The 18,512-nt window shown below is 44.3% G+C and overlaps 1 protein-coding gene across 5 annotated transcripts in view; it reads right to left on the reverse strand.

The window, feature by feature from the left end:
* Positions 1 to 10,586: 10,586 nt before the first annotated feature.
* Positions 10,587 to 18,512, reverse strand: part of SUSD6 (sushi domain containing 6) — a 77,604-nt gene continuing 69,678 nt past the window's right edge. For all 5 annotated transcript variants that reach the window (XM_057367083.1, XM_057367052.1, XM_057367067.1 and 2 more), the window contains 2 exons: positions 17,867 to 18,288; positions 10,587 to 16,856 (listed from right to left, as the gene is read on the reverse strand). In XM_057367083.1, coding sequence (XP_057223066.1) covers positions 16,831 to 16,856; positions 17,867 to 18,288 — 448 coding nt within the window. In that variant the 3' untranslated portion in view covers positions 10,587 to 16,830. The remainder of the gene's footprint in view (positions 16,857 to 17,866; positions 18,289 to 18,512) is intronic.

Genomic DNA, 18,512 nt, shown 5'->3' on the forward strand with positions numbered 1-18,512 from the left:
ACTTTGAGCAAGGAAAGACAATGCCTGTAATTATCCCTGTGGATTATAACCTTTGCATGCTGAGGAAGATACATTCAGATGTGCCATCTAACATTTAACAGTGCTAATTTCACAATGAGTTACAGCGCTTTAACAGGTGCCATGGGAACAGGCAGTTCTGTTCCTGTCAACACTGGAATCTCCTGTCGGCAGACTGAGCTGGTAAACAAAGCTAAACCAGCAAAAACTAGTACTGGAAAAGGCAGCAAGCAGATTTCTGAAGGTCTAGCGCMATGAAAACCAGTTTGTAGTGGGATAAAAACCATGGTTAGCACTGAACAGAGAAGAGAGGAAGGGGCAGGAGCACCCCTTTAAGGAAGACCTGCTCATTTTAGCAGKGCGAAGCTGCAGTTTAAAATGCCTTGTCCTTGTTACTGCAAAGCAGTAATATCCCTGCATGTCATTATCTAAACACTAGGTGAAAAGTATCAAAAGGAGATCCAAGAGCCAGCAATCACTCTTTAGAACATTCCTGTGTTACCCAGGTCTGTTATCAGCATAAAGATCACACACTTTTTTACTCACATGGACTTCTCACGTGAGGGTTATAAGGAAGCAGATCTGTTTCCTGCTTAGTTTCTCCGAGTTTTATGTAAACAGGCTATTTCTYCCTTTGGCTTGAGGTTGTTTGGAGACCACCTAGGACTTGTTAATATTATTGCTGCTGGCTAGTCCAGCAGCATCCACACTCCTACATTCCTGCAATTCTGGTTGTTGAGAGCCACACAAACAGGCTAAAATCCTTGTAGTTTATTCATCAAGATCACTAAGTAAATACAGTTACTGTTTTGAAGTGAAAAAGWCATGAGGCAGCAGAAAAATAAATGAAAATTAAAACAAAGCCTCAGCCAGATACCTTTAACATCTAGTCTTCATTGTGGAAAACAGCAGGGATAGGGATTAACTCTTTGGTGTCTCTTCCAAATTTAGAAAAAAAAGTTAAGTAATCAAATGAAATTAATGAAGTCCAAGTCACAACACGTAAAAGGARGTAGTTCTTCACCAGCTGATAGTAGACTTCTGGCACAACTCACTGCAGGATGCTCTGGATCCAAGAAGTTTATCTGGTCTCACCCTACAGCGGGTTTTAAACCAGGGGGGAGGAGGAAACAGGAAAAAAACAGGAGCAAGAGAACAAAAAGAGACTCCAATTCAGAGACTCTGCCTACCATTTGCTGAAGAGGCTCTACRAAAACTACTGTCCCACAGATCCACAGTGAGGCTGCTGTAAAAGCCAAGTAGCCAGAGACTCAGCACCTGGCTAGTTCTGCAAGACTTCTCCGATGGAAACAGAAATGTAACTCTTCTGCTGCTAGTGAATATATTTGCTACTCCTTCATGATGGTTATCCATGTTCATCTCCTCTACCATTCTTTATTTCCTCCTTTCCTGTACTATACATTCTCTGTTATTTTTTTTTCCAAAGCTCCACGACTAACATATTTCTGTTCCTGCTAGGTAAGTGTAGCTCTTTTAGAAGTAGCAGCAGTGAGGGTTCAAGAACTGCTTTACACAAATCTCAAATACACGGCAAGAACTGAAAAGAGAATTTAATCTTTGAGCACCAATTGCTTTTCTTCAAAATATTTGGAGAAATAAAATGGAAATTGATCTTAAAAGTAGAATAACACATTGAGAAATAAGTTTGTCACTGTTTTTTTGGTTTTGTACTTTTCAGGAAAGTTAAGCTTTTCAAATATGCAGATTTCTTACGTGTCAGGCTCAGGCCAAGAGCCCTTGCCCACTACCCAGAAGTATATTTAGCAAGTAGAACCCTGTTTTTTCAGCAGACTGTAATTCAGGGTGAAATGTGCTGCCCTGAGGCTGTATCACTGAGCAGTCAGTAAAGTTAGGGAGTGTGACTGAGGGCTTCTCTTCCACAGTCCGAACACACCCTCACAGTCTAACCAGCCTTGCTTCAACTGGCTCCTTCAGAACCTCCTGGATACCAGTTCCTTACGCTCGTCTTTTCGAGCCAAACATAATAATTAAGATCCCAYTAATTATAGCTCAGCAGCAGTATTTAGCTAGTCCTAAAAAGGATATGCCTTAGGTACAGGAGGATCTGTAACTCATCACTGATGTTGGGAGACTTTACCTTTCAGTTCAGGTGAGTCTGAGTCTCCCATGGCTCTGGCTCAGAAAAAAGCAGAGGCAGGAACTGATCATCCCCTCTTCTCTAAGATATGGAGCAGGCACTGCACCTGTCTCKGCAGTTTGCCACTGTCTGAAGCAGTCAAGGCAGACTGACAACAGAATAGTGCACCATCACATCTGATCATATCCCAATAGAAATTTAATGATGACAAGGCATTACACAAAATCACATTTTTACATTATCTATAAATGCAACAAGGTTTATGTTAGCTTTTATGCAAATTTATGCCAACTGCAGATGGACAGCTGAAACCCGTCCAGCATGAAGATTACATGTGGAAACAAAGTGGAAGAGAGTATTTTTTTCTCATTGGATTAATAATATTTGAATGATCAGAACAAGTTTACACCAGCTCAGTGTTTAGTTTTAGACACTGAATGTTAACAGGTGAGGAAATCTCACAACACTGAGAATGAGCTTTAGACTGCTGCAAAAACTCCTTACGGGGTCAAAGCTATTTAGAAACYTTCAGAAGGCAACAGATCTTCATCTGGAGGATCATGTGTCTTTCCTTGTCTGGCCCTTTCAAACCTCTCCTGAAAGCTACCTAAGCCCCTTTCTGATTTCACCTCGAGTTAGAGCTACCCTGAAACACAACAACTGCAGTCATGGCCATGGTCTGCCATTACATTTCCAAGCAGCTTAAATCATACGGTACCTTTGTTTTGACAAGCCACCTTCTTTGTGTGCAAAGACCCAGGGACTAACATTGGCAACAGTTTTTGTTTTCAGCAGAGGGCAGATTGCAAACACTGAGCATGTCATCTTCACCTTTTGCTTAATTGAGACACAGTATGCACTTTAAATAGGGTATGAAGAACATAGGTCATAATAGGGGGAGAATAAGATGAAGAAAGTTCACCTTTTATCARACAAGCAGCAGTTTTAATCCTTAAACTTTATAAAGTAGCTAATGAACCATTCCCGAGAAATCTCTAGCACCATACCAAATACCTAATTTCCTAGTGGTGGAGTGATTTTTCAATTGGCAGACTTCAAAGGTCAGAAAAGCAGTAAACCAGAAGATTAAATCATCAATTTTTATGCACTTTCATTCAGTAAATGGTCAGCTGCTCATGTCAACAAGTCAGGCAGTCAAGATCAATCTGTTTCAAATGAATACAATACTCCTGCCTGGAATAACCAAGTTATGTGGCAAGGGGGGGAAATAGAGATGTGTTAACCCTGATCATAATAAATATTTTGTCCATTTTTTAAGCAAATAGGAAAACGCCAAAGTAAAATTCATCATAAGCTGAGAGTATAACTTTTTCAGAGTTTGCATTCAAAATAGCTCCTTCGCAAACCTAGAGACAACTCCTTTGGGGAATGAGGGATCTCTCTGTAGCACAGGATCATTCAACACCAGCACTAACAATTTGTTAAACAAATTAGAGCATACAGTGTTAAAAATGCAGATGAATCAGGCTGGGAAGAGTTTCAAGCACTTTGAAGACAAGAACAGAGGGTGTGATATTTAAAGGCCAAGTTATGAATGGCAGAATGTCAGTAAGGTAAGATTTAACACTAACTTCAGTCTCCTTACCACAAAGTGCCACACCGTTCATGAAGAGCAGTGTTGTGCTATCTTTAAGGAGTAGAGGTCAAACCTTTGTGGAAGGCTGGAGTGTTATCAGTGCTGTAAGTGTCTCATGTTCATCTTACCCCCTTTTCACATCCCTTTCAAGTCTGGGGAGGATAGTACATGCCCAATCACTGGTGGGTTTATTTCTTCTTTTTAGGCAACTGTTACTCTGAGGAAAAACCAATATTAAAACATTCTACCACATATCTGCGCAGTCCAGGAAAGGTGTCACTGAGCTGTAAGGGACTGTTTAAAATAGATGTCACATTACACAGATTAAAACACAAAGTAGAAGGGACGAATCTTACATAAATATATATGACATCCTGGTTCCTCCAGCCCTCTGACASACGTTGCTGTAAAGCAAACTGTAATTTCAGTGGCTGTTTAACCATCCAGGAATTACACATAACTTGCTTTCCCTGATGGGGACCATGCCATCGTGTAGCATCAGGCCCTTGAGCTTTAAACCATCCCATTATCTATGTGACAAATATAACACAGAGCTAGAATAATTAGTGAGGACACTGGAATTTACCCTTCCCCAAACCCATAATGCCACCCAGCCAAGCCCTCAATAAGATAATTCTCTGAATATTTCCCTTGCAGCCATGAGTGTGAGGAAGATTGTTTAAATGGAAGAGAAAATTCAGCAAATTTTGGCTTATATTATCCTCAGACATGGACTCTGTCTGCAAGAAGCACTCCATGAGCACAAAGCAATCTCATCTGCAGGCATTTAGCAGTGATCAGCACCAGCAAATACACAAGTGAGGTGGGACAGTTCCCAGAGTGCAACAACTGGAAAGCTCAGGGGAAGACCTCTGCAGTGGTTAATCTCTTATTTATTAAGTATAGGGATTTGTCTGAACCATGCTACTCTCTGTGTAGACTTTAAAGGCCAATATTGGGATATGAGGGCCATCTTAACCAAGTAAATCTCAGAGCCCTGACAGCCATGTGCAGTGAGCTGCATGTATGCCAGGCTGCAAAACACAGTAACCCAAGCACATATTGCACCTATTGCTCAAGAGCTAAGTGTTTGGTCACCACAGTGTTCTGAGTATGTGTCTGCAGCAACAAAAGACATGATTGTGCAGCTCTCTTTTCTATTTGGCACCATTTCTGCAGCTCTGAAACAGCCAAGGTTTCTCACTCAGCCCCCTGAGCTGCAGAACGCATTAAATAATGCCACAAGAGCTTTACCAAGGGTGTGACCTTGGAAAAGGTGCTACGTTACCTTTGTGTGACCTTTGMTCTGTTTTTCCCATGTCTGAAACTCAACTGCAAGACAGCTGATAAGAATGATAACTATCACGATGCTTAAATATTTTGCTGCTCCCACAGGTGCCTCCCACTCCTCCTTCTCATCTGTTGGTGGGAGGGTATCTCCYGGCAGCTCAGAGGCCTTTTGTTTAGGCTGGGCCTGTTACAAGGCTGCCCCGACCAACCTCTGCTGCTGAAAGGAAGGAAAATGAACTCCCTGTCTGGTGCTCTCCCTGACCCTGGCTCAGCTGTCCAACTGAGACGGAAATGTGGACATCAAGCACTGGCTCTGGCAGGCAGCTTCATGGCAGAGGAGGAGAGTGACTTGGGGAAAATACTGCTGGGCTCTGCACTCAAAGTGTTACATTCTGTGACGAAACTGTGTACACAGGGAAATTTGAAGTGTTCCTGACAGCCACACTGGGCCTTCAATCCTATTTTGGGTTGGGTTTTTTTTTTCCAAAGCTAGAAAATAAAAAAGAAAGGAAGACAAAAGGAAATAAAGAACATTTAAAAAAAAATTAAGATAATTTTAAAGTGGGATTTTTAATTACCAAATCCTTTYCATATCAAAGGAAGTAAAGGATGGTTTTATGCTCTAAACTGACACCCTTGATTTCAAAAGCAAAAGTAACCATGGCTGTGTAATAGCTAGGTGCTTCATGATCTAGGCTCCACACTCTAGTAGATAGGTAGGTACACAGATRAAAATTCAGGCAAGATCTGCCTTGGGTGACTATGAAGCATCAACCCCAAGCCTCTGAAAGAGGGAATAAAGACCCTCACCAAATTATTATGCTCCATTTTTGTTAAGCACGTTTTAAACTTCAATAGCTAAATAACATTGGCTCACAGCTGCTTTATTTAAAGTTTCATTGATCTTACTCTGTTGGGAGCTTATAATGAATACCAGATCCCATATCCTTTATATTTTCTATGGAGACAGGCAGAAGGCAAACACTTAAAACAAGGCAGGCTTTCTTTGACAAACAGGGGAGGGCAGGAATCCCCCTCAAGCAGCAATATCCCCCTGCTCCCTCACCAGACTAAAATGGAGACACATAAAAATTATAAATAACTTATTTTTCTTGGTCATGGAACCCAATAAAATAAGAAAGATGTTTTGAACTTTACAAAGGAAAAAAATCATACTTTGAGCTTTTGAAAATTTGAAAGGAAACTGTATCAATTGTCCAGAAGGGTATCATTTTTGGAGAATTTATTAACTCAGTCATTAACTTAGTCATTAACTCAGTCATTAAATTTATTAACTCAATCTCCCCCGTGCTCTGAAAGATCACGTTTGGGTTGTACTGTCACCCCTGCTGGAGAGAGACTGGAAAGAGTGCTTTTCCTTCCCCCATTTAGACCCCTTGCTTACCCCCTTGGTTTCAAGTTATTAATAAGATGCTGCTGGYGAATTTGTGCTCCTGGGGGGAAGGGTCAAAATGCAACAGGGACTGGCATCCTTGAAAACTACAAAACGTAATCCCAGGTGTAAAGTGAAGATTACTTCAATGCAGAACAGAGGGAGATGCAAAGAAAGAAACATTTAAATTCCCTGAATGTCTCATAGTTGTTTTTGCTAATTGCACAGGGAAGCTACAAGGCATTAATCCTTGCTTCTCAAATTACTGGGACCAGGACCAGCACATAAACTGACAAACCAACCAAAACAGCAACATACTTTGTTCCATATTGCACCAGTAAGCAAGAAAACCTTACCCAAGCGCCTTGGAAGCACAGCACCACATTCCCCTGCACCCAGACCCCTCCCCCACTCCGTTGCATTTTCACCTCCTTGTTCTGAAATTCCTGATTTTGCTGCCAAAATTCAGCAAAGAAGAAAAGCAAGCTCCCTGCACAGCTCTGCTGGAGCCCCCACAACCCTTTCTTAGGCTGGGAACAGCAGGGCCTCCATTTGATAGCCCAGGGAGGGGCCTTGACTGGTTTATCTCAAACCCATTAGCCAAAGGGCAGAGTAACAAGAGAGTGATTATGGAGCAGGTGTTACCCTTGGCATTAGGCTTCCACGAGGAGAACAATCAATATCTCTGAATTACCAATTCAGTTATTCCCTTCGGGCACAGCCTGGCTGGAATAAAGGGGCTGTCCCTCGTCACCACGTGTGGAACAAACAGGAGCTCACAGCTAAAGCAGAGGTCTGGAAGAAGGCACGGAGAAGGTGTCATTAAAAGCATTTGTTTCCCTGCCTGCAACACAAACTCTGATATGACCTGGAGAAGGTTGCTTCAGTTTTCTGCGCTTTGTTTTTTCACCTCTCCATCAACAAGGGCACCGTGGGCCTTCCCACCCACAGAGATACCACAAAGATAAAATTCCCATTTTTTTGTAAAGCTATTGAAAAACACGCCAGGGAGGCATAAGAGAAATACTGAAGAGTTTCACTAACAAATCAACTATTTTAGAGCTTCCTGGAGGAAGCAATTATTTGGAGCCAGGTTGCATTTATGAGGGGAAAAACAGACTGCAGGATGATAACAACTTTGCAGAGCTGAACCCAGGATAATAAATCTCCTGGAAACAGCTGTTAGAGGGACATTTCTGCAATCCTGTGCAGGCAGCTCATGGAGATGAGGAGGAAAGTTGTTTGTGCAAGTTTGGATCCTGTCACCCACAGGAAGCCCTACACTGCCCTGCAGGACCCAGGGAGAGGAAATGGGAAACCCAGCATCTGCMCCCTTGGGTACCAGGATTCCACTTCTGGCTCCCATCAGGAGTTGGCTCCCTAGGAAAACTGMTACTCCCAAATCTGCCCCCTCAGCTTCTCAACATGAAGATATTTAAAATGCGGCTTTAAGGATGAACATTATATACCTTCAATTATGAGCAGCATGTTAGCCCTGCTTAGTGGAGGATCTGCCTGATAGGCAGAGGCAGGGCAGAAGCAAATCCAGCAAAGCCGCCAGCAGCTCTGCCCAGTCTGGCCAACAGCATCCCTGCTGCCATTAACCTGTCAGGAGGGCTGTGCAGTGCCACGGCCAACTCTCCCACCTGTCCTCCCACCCCCAGTTGCCACTGAACCTGATGAATAGGACAGGTCTCCTTGGTGCCCTCTGGTATCCAGAGGATGCTCCAGCCTCCTCCTTCCCTGAGAGCATCAGCCCTTGTACCCAGCGATGCTTGGCTGCCTGAGGAGTGATGTGGTTTGACATGTGGGGGCAAGAGAGAACGTCTGTCCCATGAAGTGGGTCCGCCTGGCTCACTGGGATACGTGGGTGGGGAAGATAAACCCTGCATGCCAGGCAGAGCTGCTAAACTCAGCATGATCTCAGCCACTAAAAGAGCTGCCAGGAGATCTGAGCAGCCCGTCCAGACACAGAGACAAGGGTTTTGCCTTGAATACTGGCATCAGTCTCTGCTCTCCTGCCCCAAATTCTCTTATTTTCTCATGGATGTAATATGAAAAGTCTCAGCTGTGTCCCACAGACACACCATGGGCTCAGCATGGGCCTCATGACAAAGAGCTGTCAAAGAACAACCACCTTATGCCAAGGGAYCCTCCGGGCTGCTCAGCTCTGCCTGTGTCTCACTGAAGGTTAAGGTGAGGAGTTTGCTGGTAAACATCATTCTCCTGCAAAAGGGAACAGAGAGATTTGGGAAGTCCATTATGAGTGCTTTCTCATCCCTTCCCCTTCACCCCAGCTTGGTGCCAAGAGAGACCATTCAGTTTTGCCAAGTACGGCAGGGGATGAGGGCTGGGGGCTGGCAGTGTGATCTGGCCAGCCCTGGCTGTCCTCTCCAGTGACAGCACCGTAAGGGCCCCTCTGCACGGCTCTGGCAGGTGAGGAGTGTGYGAGCGCTTGCTTTGTGATGCACGGGGCTTGTTGGCACGTAGCCCGCTGGCATTCTGCTTTCGGAAGGGGGGAATCTGCGTTTTCACACCTTAGAAACAAACCAGCGGCGGGGGGAGCTGTTAACGCAGGGGAGGGCCCGGCGGGGGCAGAGCCACCGTTCCTGAAGGRCAAAGCTTTCCGATGGTGGCGCTGCGGCCGCGGCAGAACGGGGAGCGCGGGGTCAGAGCGAGCGGCTGTTCCGGCACCGAGCGCTCACGGTTTTGTGTTCCTGGAAAATCCACGTGTACGGAACATCCTGTCTGGGAGCCGAGCAGCGCACTGCRCCGGCTGGCAGCTCGCCGGGTGAGGGCAGTAGCCCTTCTATCCTTTCCTCAGCAAGTTTCTCAAGGAGGCTTTGTGGCGGGGTCAATCTTTGTGGTGAGGCTGCTTTTCTGGAAGCAGAGATGTCCCTGTGTGCCCTGGCCTTTTCTCCCTTCGGCCAAAGGGCCAGCTGTCAAGGAAGATTGCCCAGACCACCCACCTCAGGCTGGCTGCCCTCAGGCTTGTCTCGCCACAATGATTTCTCATTGCCAGCACAAACCAGAGGTGACAAATCATTTCCATCGTGTCAAGAAGGGCACATTCCTGGCTGCCAGAATGCTGTGGCAGGAGACAGTGCCCAGTGAAAAACAGCAATTAAAAACAATTCCTGGAGACGRACGACTCCCACGTGCCAACGGCCTGGTACAGGAAAGCACGCATAGGCCACAGATCTTCAGTTTTGCAGCAGTAAAATTACAATAAGATCTGCTTGCTGTATAGAAATATTTTTTTGGAACAAATGACAAATGTCATCCATTCCCTTCTCTTTAACCTGGCTGTTCCTTCACAAAAAATAAAATTAATGCATCGAAGTACACAAAAATCTCAACATCTTTAAGGACTTTGCTTTGAACAAGCTGGCCAAAGGGATCTTCTCCCTCCTTCCCTATTACATTACTGATAGATTTTGATAAAAGAACACTCATTAGTAGACTTGCCTGAAAAGGCAACATTATGTCTTTGAAGCAAAGCAAACATTAATAAAAATAATAACAGACTGCATATTGCACTTAAAGAACAATAGGTGTCTGCTCCTCTGCAGTTTCTGCTTCTGCCCTTGTCCCAGTGCAGCACAACTACAGAAGAGGGAAGTTCAGAGCCTGCCCCAGCCCCTCTCTGCACTCACAAGCATGCTGTCTAATCCACATATTTTTAAGATCTCTCTAATGTCTCCTATACTGGCCTGCTACTCACTTTGGATTATTACTTCACCAATGAGAGCTATCTTCTCTCTAAAAATAGCGCTCTCTTCCTATTCATACTGTTCTTATAGAGACTCCAAGATTACTTAGCCATTTATTATATTTACCGTCTTCCTCTCTGAAATCCACTCATACCATACACGATCTCTTTAGACCTTTCCCCCTGTCCAGCCAGGCCTCATTCCTCAAGCAGTTCTATGCAAGCACACTGAGGGTGGCCTTTGCTTCTGAATTTGGAAACAGATGATCCTTCTAAGGCTGTGCCAACTCTGAACCTCTCTTCCCCAAGCCATTASAGCATCTCTAGCTTTAGCTTCATCCTAGTTTTCACACGAAAGATGCTGTACCATTGCAACATATTTATTAATGATCTGCTAGATTTCCAGGCCAAAAGGCTAAGCAGTTAAAAAAAAAAAAAAACACAAAAAAACCCACAAAGAATTATAGCTTCACTTCAAAAGAATTTTTTTTTTTAATTTAGAAATGCAGTTATATACATAGAACAATTAAATTAAACTTTGTACAAATATTAAAATACTATCTTCACACCCACTGCAATGTACAGGATACCAGAAAATACATATAAAATAAAGCAAAATAAAACCAATTGAGTGACATCCTGCACAGCATCAGTTATGGTTTTAAATCCCACATACATAAATGGAGTACCATTCTGCAAATAATTCCATAGTGGTGCAATTCAGATAAAAAGAAAACACATACAGGAAAGAAAAGATTAATGCAGAAAGGCAATCAAGCTCCCCTTGCACTTGGATCAGCAACTACCAGCAGTCTACCCACCACATCATAGGACATCTGCTTCACAGACAACTTCGTTTTCTTTTGGAAGGAATCAAATTTGAGAATCTGAACTAAAACATTTTCCAGCACAACTCAGTTGCCTCTGTCTGTTCTCACTCAAAGACAGAAGCAAAAGCATAGCTTACAGAAAGCGTATGCAGAGCATCAATATTACATGTTCTGGTGGGTACATGTATTTGAACATCACCTGCAGAGGGTTGAGTTTGAAACCAGTGCTGAACACAGGGCCCTGAAGTGTGGGAAGTGGCATGTTCTGTCCTGGTGTGCTAGGACTGCAAAAAGGCTTAATTCTTATATAAAAATACACCTTAAAATGAAGCCTGCTCTAGGAACCCTCTTTGTACTTTCAAAGCATTTAGTAGAAAAAAAACTATTTTCTAATGAAGTTCTTCTGCAAACAAAGGTTTTCACATAGAGCAAATTAAATCTGCTGTTCCCTGGTAAGGACTGAAGGGTGAGAATGGGGTGAGGCAGGATGTGCAAAATGAATGGGATTTATTGCATTTATATACAAAAAACAGAAAGTGTAATCTATTTAAATAGTTATCTGGATAGAGTAACAAGGCAGATTTTTTTTAAAATTGCTATTCAGAACAGTAAAACCACATTTTGCAAGTATGTTCTAAAAAGTTCAGCAAGGACAGCTCAGTGTGTCCAACCAGTTGTACAATAATTTTTTTTTTACAGCAAGCCTGCTGGTGTATGCTAAATCATCTAACAAAGCACAAGCTTCCTTACAACCTGGTCATGATTGCATTAGCTCATTAGCCTGCAGTATACCTGTTTTCAGCTCTTCCTTACACTCCTCCTTGTGCTCCCTTTTCTGCACTGCAAATGACTTAATCATCCCAGATTATTTCCAAGAGCTGAGCCAGTTGCTCTTTTAGCTCCACTCCTCAGTATTGACCCAAGTCACCCACCTGTGGGAGCATCTTAGCATGTTTCTTCCCAAAGCACGTGCAACAGATTTCTTCCTAACCCGAGTTCTYCATACACAGAAAGGCCAAATTAAGACTCCAGATGCAGTAAACAATTCACCACACCAGAGCTGGAAGGCCAAGCAGAAACCTCAGGGTAGATGTCCAAGGGGTGAAAAGCAYTCTGCTTACTGAGTACACATTCTGCTATACAGCAACTTCCCTGGTCMTTAAGGACAAAAATGCATTAAGCTCTTCTCCATCCCAAACTCATGATGTTTTAACTCAGCAACAACTCCACAGGCTCACACACCACAGCACATCTATCCTGACTTCTTTTTACCTCTTCTGCAGTTAATGATGGGGAGGCACAAGCTATTTATAACCAGAACACACAAACCCCTTCTCTCACCAGTGCTGCTGACACCCTTCAAGGCTGCAGGAGGCTCTGACACATTCCAAGCTGGCTCATCATTTGAGGTGAGCTTCATGATGCAGACCCTGACAGGAGACTGGCCCACTTCCCCATGGGTCACTGCCAGTCTCACTTCCTGGCTCWCTCAGGCTGATCCAGTTCTACAGTGCTTGGGCTGTAAACACTGCAATAAGTTRCATTTATTTTTTAAAAAAACTATGTAACTGGAAAGGAGCAAGGAAGTTTTTCTATTGCACATAATATCCTGAATTTCTGAAATGCCCTTTTCCCCCAACTATCAAACTCCAAAAATAATATAAACCTTTAAAATAAGTGCTATTTTTATTTTTCTCAATATAATTAATCATTTTAATGTTTTTGAATATGACAGGATCCGGCATGTATGACAGAGTATGAGATGATTATGTTGGGAGTGTTAAATAAGAAAAAATACCTCCCTTTGAAATCTGTTGCCAGACATGGGTGGGGGAAGAAAAGGTATGGAGACTGTGGCCCCATCAGGAAACAAAATAAAACAAACCAACAAAAAACAAACAAACAAGCAAAAAATTTCCTGTGTTACATCTTGCAAGGCTGAGCCTCTGTACTTCCCAACCACCATACTGAGATCCAGGCTGCATCTACTTATGGCAAAATCCAGAGAGAAGACATTCTTTGCTCAGAGATAATGAAGACTCCTGAGGCAGAGCACAGCTCACAACTGAGGGATTTTTAGGCTTCAGCTCTTGCTCCAATAARTAAAGACAGGACTGTGCAAAGCAGGTTTTCCTCTATGTCTATCCAAAGATTTCCCAGTCCTTCAGCCACTGCAGAATTAAAACAAACACGAATGAATAATAATCACTTGATAATCAGTAACATGAGGCCTTCCTCTCCCTCCTCCTTGAAAAAGTTGCCAGACATCTTTTGGATAACTGCCTTGCCATTTTACCTTATTTTATATGAAAATTAACTCTAAAGCTGAGGATGTGGACAAGAGCAATGTGATGCCCCCCAAACTGTGTTCGATGTTCTGTCTTATATAGATCCTTGGGGCCTGTTCCCACAAGATTAGCTGCAGGGAATAGAGCTCTTCTGCAGGATCTTGACTCATCAAAAGGGATGACCAGCCAGCACAGAGACTGGTCTGGGTAAGCTGCTGGCTTACCCTCAGCAAGCCAACAGAAGCTGCCTGCTTATGCCTGATCACAACAGCTACACTTGGCTATTTCCCTCCACCTCCGCATTCCCCCCACGCATTAGTAAAGCCATTTCCAACAATTTTTGTAAAATCCAGTAATATGAGGTTTAACAAGACCAAGTGCTGGGTCCTGCACCTTGGCTACAGCAAGCCCCTGCAGTGCTACAGGCTGGGGGAAGAGTGGCTGGACAGCAGCCAGGCAGGAAAGGACCTGGGGGTACTGACTGATGGCAGACTGAACACRAGCCAGGAGTGTGTCCACAAGGCCAAAAAGGCCAGTGGCATCCTGGCCTGTATCAGGAACAGTGTGGCCAGCAGGACCAGGGCAGTGATTGTCCCCCGGTACTGAGCACTGGGGAGGCAGCACCTTGAGTGCTGTGTCCAGTTCTGGTCCCCTCAGTTTAGGAAGGACATTGAGATGCTCAAACATATCCAGACAAGGGCAACAAGGCTGGTGGAGGGTCCRGGGCACAAATCCTGAAGAGGCTGAGGGAGCTGGGGTTGTTCAGCCTGGAGGAGGTTGATGGGGAACCCCAGCATTCTCCACAACTCCCTGTAAGGAGGATGCAGCCTGGTGGGGATYGGTCTCCTCTCCCAGAYAACCAGTGACAGGACAAGAGGACACAGCCTTAAGCTGCACCAGGGGAAGTTTAGGCTGGACATTGGGAAGAAATTCTTCACAGAAAGAGTGACTGGGCATTGAAATGGGTTGCCCAGGGAGGTAGTGGAATCACTATCCCTGAAGGCCTTTTAGAGAAGACGGGATGTGGCGCTCAGTGCCATGGTCTAGTTGACAAGATGGTGTTCAGTCATCAGTCGGACCTAATGATCTCAAAGGTATTTTCCAGCCTAATTAATTCTGTGAAATTAAAGCACTACSTCTTTGTACAGCTTGCTTCCTTTTCTTCCCCACCCAAATTGAAYTTCCTCTCCCAAGCTGGCAGCTGCTTGCTTTACAACAGCAGAGAGGAGATCAGGCMACAGAGGATGTGTCCTCTGCTGGTGGTGCAGGTGCTTGTCCAGAGCAAGGTCAGGCCTTGGGTACAGATTCCAGCTTCTCCCACCAACCCGGCACTAGCACCGCCCTTTGCAGGAAGGCAGCACATTCCCAGCTTCTATACCTTGAACTGCTGAGGGTCAGTTTGACCAGACAAGACATAAATGCATAAAAAGCAACTCCTGCTCCGAGCTGGTCAGACAGCAGGAAAGAAGTCGCACAGACTTTYCTCCTCACTCCCTTACTACTACACTTGATGGACCCCTCCATCAGCCYTGATAAACCAATGACTGAGAATTTACTAAAGCTTAGACCATTTCCAACAATCAAAAAGCTAAATAGTTGTTCCCATGCTTATTTTTTTAAATTCCAATAGCAGATGTGTAAACAGCATTTGTCTTCTACAGTGCTTGAAGCTGAGACACCACAGCGCATTGTAAAATAACATAGGATTCTCACCATCCAAACTGAACAAAAAATACCTAAACCACCCAAATGGGATTTATCAAATTCTTGTGTTAATGCAAGGTAACATGAGCAACAGGGAAGGWTGTTTAAAACACTGTATTTTTAAATTAGCATCCCTCTATAACAAGGATAGGGAAAAAAGGATACTTCCATCCACAAGCACACACTGTTCCATGTRCCCTGGGATTTAACAGCTCTTCAGGAAAAAGAATAGCAGATACACAGCTAGATACTATGGCCAATGCCCACCTCAAGGAACTGGAGCTAAGCCACAGTGATTTTATAGGTAAAGATGTTGTGTCACTTTTATCAAGTGTTGTAATGGTTTTTTACTGTAGCAACAAGAATAAGGATGGTAAGGATCGTAAACTAAAAGCAAAGCAGCAAAGACAGCATCCCTATTTAGTTGTACATTACCACATGRTGTAAAAGGCCATGACATTTTGCCTCTTCAACTCAAAAATTAGCAGCTTCTCACAGGGTGAATGCTTCCCTGGTTACTTCAAGACAGTTATGACAAGGTACATGCATCTAACAAGCCAACTCTTCTTGCTGAAACCAATCCCATGGAACAGTGTCCAGACCACAMCAGTGAAGAACCTTACAACCACCATAGCACTCAGATTGGACCACCTGCTCCAGACAAATGCGGCTCCCTGCAGATATGGAGTCTTAACATGGACATTCTGACCTGCTGTAGATAACTGTGGGGAGCAGTTAGGGACACATATTTCTGAATTTTCTCTTCCCTACTATCAGAASTTGAAACTACTGAAAATTTCAGGAATGAGCTGTGGTGTCCTCTAGCATGGCTGTCAGTGTACTCGACCTTCCCTCACAGCAACAGGCTGGCGCTGTATTTAGGAGAGGCTGTACGAATGCTGCTTACCCCCAGCCACAAGGGAGGAGCCCTTCTCTGTCAGCCCACTGGAGCTCACCAGGTTAAAACAGCAGACCCTTTGCTGTATAAAGCTAGGAAGACACACCAGCCTCTGAGATGGCAGCTGCCCAGGATTCAAGTACCTACTGTGGCTGGAAAATTAATTTGGGATTGTACCAATGGCACTAGGAATTCATTACCTACAGTAATTTTTTTGTCTTAATATTTTCAAACACCTGAACTTCTCCCAGTGGGCTGCACTGGTAAAGGAAGAAGWAGACAATTGGGAATGGAATCCTGCAGAGATGGGGCTTTCCTACATGTTGGACTTCTCAGCCTTCAGTTCTTTAGCAACTCTCAGTGACCTATTCCTGCACASCTCAGCTGCACACAGCCCATCTCATCTGAGGTACTTCTGGACATCACAAGTTGCCCCTGAACTGCAATCCCTCCCAAGCCCAATTTCAGTCCCAGTGAGGAGTTTTGTCCTGCCCTATCACAAAGAGGATGCTGGAAGAGCCTATATAACATATATACGTATATTTCAACTGTGTCTGCACCCAGCGAGCAAGCGAGTTTAGCCCCTGCTCTCTGGGCAGCAGAAGGGCTAGAAAGGCTGATAAGCTGCAACAAGCCGGTGTGAGGAGGAGAAAGGCACAAGAAAAGAGCAGCTCTTCAGAGACTGCTGTCAAACATCTGGCTAGGGAAAAGAAGAGGAGAGCTCAATCCACTCTGTTCCTTGAGCCCCTGATGCTGATGGAATGGGGAAGCCAGCGCTGCACCAACTCCACTGGTGCATCCAGGAGGCAACCTGGCGACATCCTTTGGATCTTCAGCTGAGGGCATCTCTTCTTGGAGGTATCCAGGGTACAGCTCGCGAGGATAGGGAAGACTGCACAGAGTRCTTCTGTCCCAAAGGTAGGGAGAGGGGAGGAGGAAGAAATCCAAGATGGAGAGAAGACCAGACAAACACAGCAGACCTCATGCTTCCTTCAATAAGGGAATATCTGAATGGTGGGGAGAGAAAAAAAAAAAATTAGTCAAATTTCTGCAATTCAACACACCAGAAAAACTACAGAAAGCAAGACAGAGTCCCACTTCCATAACATGACAATGCAGTGGTGTCCCTGTCATCACACCACATCACAGCAGAATGGAACTCTGGAGAACTCTGCTCCAACCTGCCCATGAATGGGACCATCACCAGCTCCATCCTCGAAAAATTCCAAGGACAGAGATTCCATCACCATCCTGGGTGTCCATCTGGTCTTGCATTACCATCCTAGCACAAAATATTTCTTAATCCCATGGAAAGGGGAAATTCTGCCTGAGCTATCTACAAGCCAGTTACATTTCTTGCCTAAGACACAGCAGTCCCTGCAGAAACAACYTTAAGCTACGTCTTCATATCAGCTCTGGCACTGCAAAGCCACTCTTCAGGACAGCACAGAAGTGAGAAATAAAAGATGTTTTGACTGTTTAATAGATTCACCCCTCTGCCCTCTATAGTAAGTTCAAGCACATCCCTCTTAGGTCTTCTTGCAGGCTAAAGCTGCAGCACCAAATGCTCTGTGGCAGGAAGATGCTTACTAAAATAGTCTAAAAAYGAAAAAGCCCAAACATCACAAAGGGTTTGTATTCCCTCCCTCCAGCATGTCCTCCCACTCCCACCAACTTCGTTTCCACAAACACTGTTATTTCACTGCTTTTGCACTATGATGCTGGAGGCTGGATTTCTCAGAAAATCCTTTGCTAAAACAAGAGTAAGCAGTAGACAATTGTGCTCAGACTGCCCTAGGCTTTCAGTCTGAGAACACTGAATTCTTCAGAAGAAGGTAATAAACACTGCTTACATTTTTAAGTGGTAAAGCATGCTATGGAGACTTGATCTTTTCAAAAGCTGCTCTAGTGGCAGACACACACAGGGGCATGCCTTGCTGTTTTCATCCTAGATAGACAACTGCAGAACCTGCTCTTAAAAGGGTCTCATTTAGTGCTTCTCGCACAAGTTACTTACCATCTGTGTATTCCTCAGAGGAAGTGAGTGATAAAAGGCTCTGTATGTCACTGCTTTCTGAATCTTGGACCTCTTTGTGTACAGGTCTACTGCTAGCCATGCCAGCTACCCAGGAGGAGGTAGCAGCCTGATGCACAAGAACAGTTTCAGAGCGCTGAGAGCCACTGGCTTCACATAGTCCAGAATGTCCAGGGGCTTCATCTTCTCTTTCAAAGCTATTGTGAGCCCCTTGGTCCGGCTGCTGCATCTCTCTGGGTCCATTCTGTCCAGCTCCCTCCGAGAGCACGATCTGCACTCGGGAGTCCGAGGGTGGAATGCAGTTCCCTGTGCTGCCATACACTGCTTCTTCATAGGATGGCAAGGCCACTTGGACACCATCCACCATAATAGAGACCTGATCTCCAGACACACCTTGGTCTCGCCTCAAAAAAAAGAAACAAAGAGCAGGGAGGAAAAAAAATAAATCAATTTGAGGATTTATTTTATTATATATAACTTACCAAGAATTTCAGTAACCTCTCTTAGCAGAACTCTAATTCTCACCATTGACTTATCTGGGGCAGAACAGACAGAAACTTGAATGGTGGTTTAGTAAGGTTAAGCAAGCACAGTCTTGCAGCCCTACTGTGAATTGCCACTAAACATA

Source organism: Malurus melanocephalus, unplaced genomic scaffold, assembly GCF_030028575.1.
Source record: "Malurus melanocephalus ecotype Western Australia unplaced genomic scaffold, MMel_1.1 scaffold_2, whole genome shotgun sequence".
NCBI lineage: Eukaryota > Metazoa > Chordata > Aves > Passeriformes > Maluridae > Malurus > Malurus melanocephalus.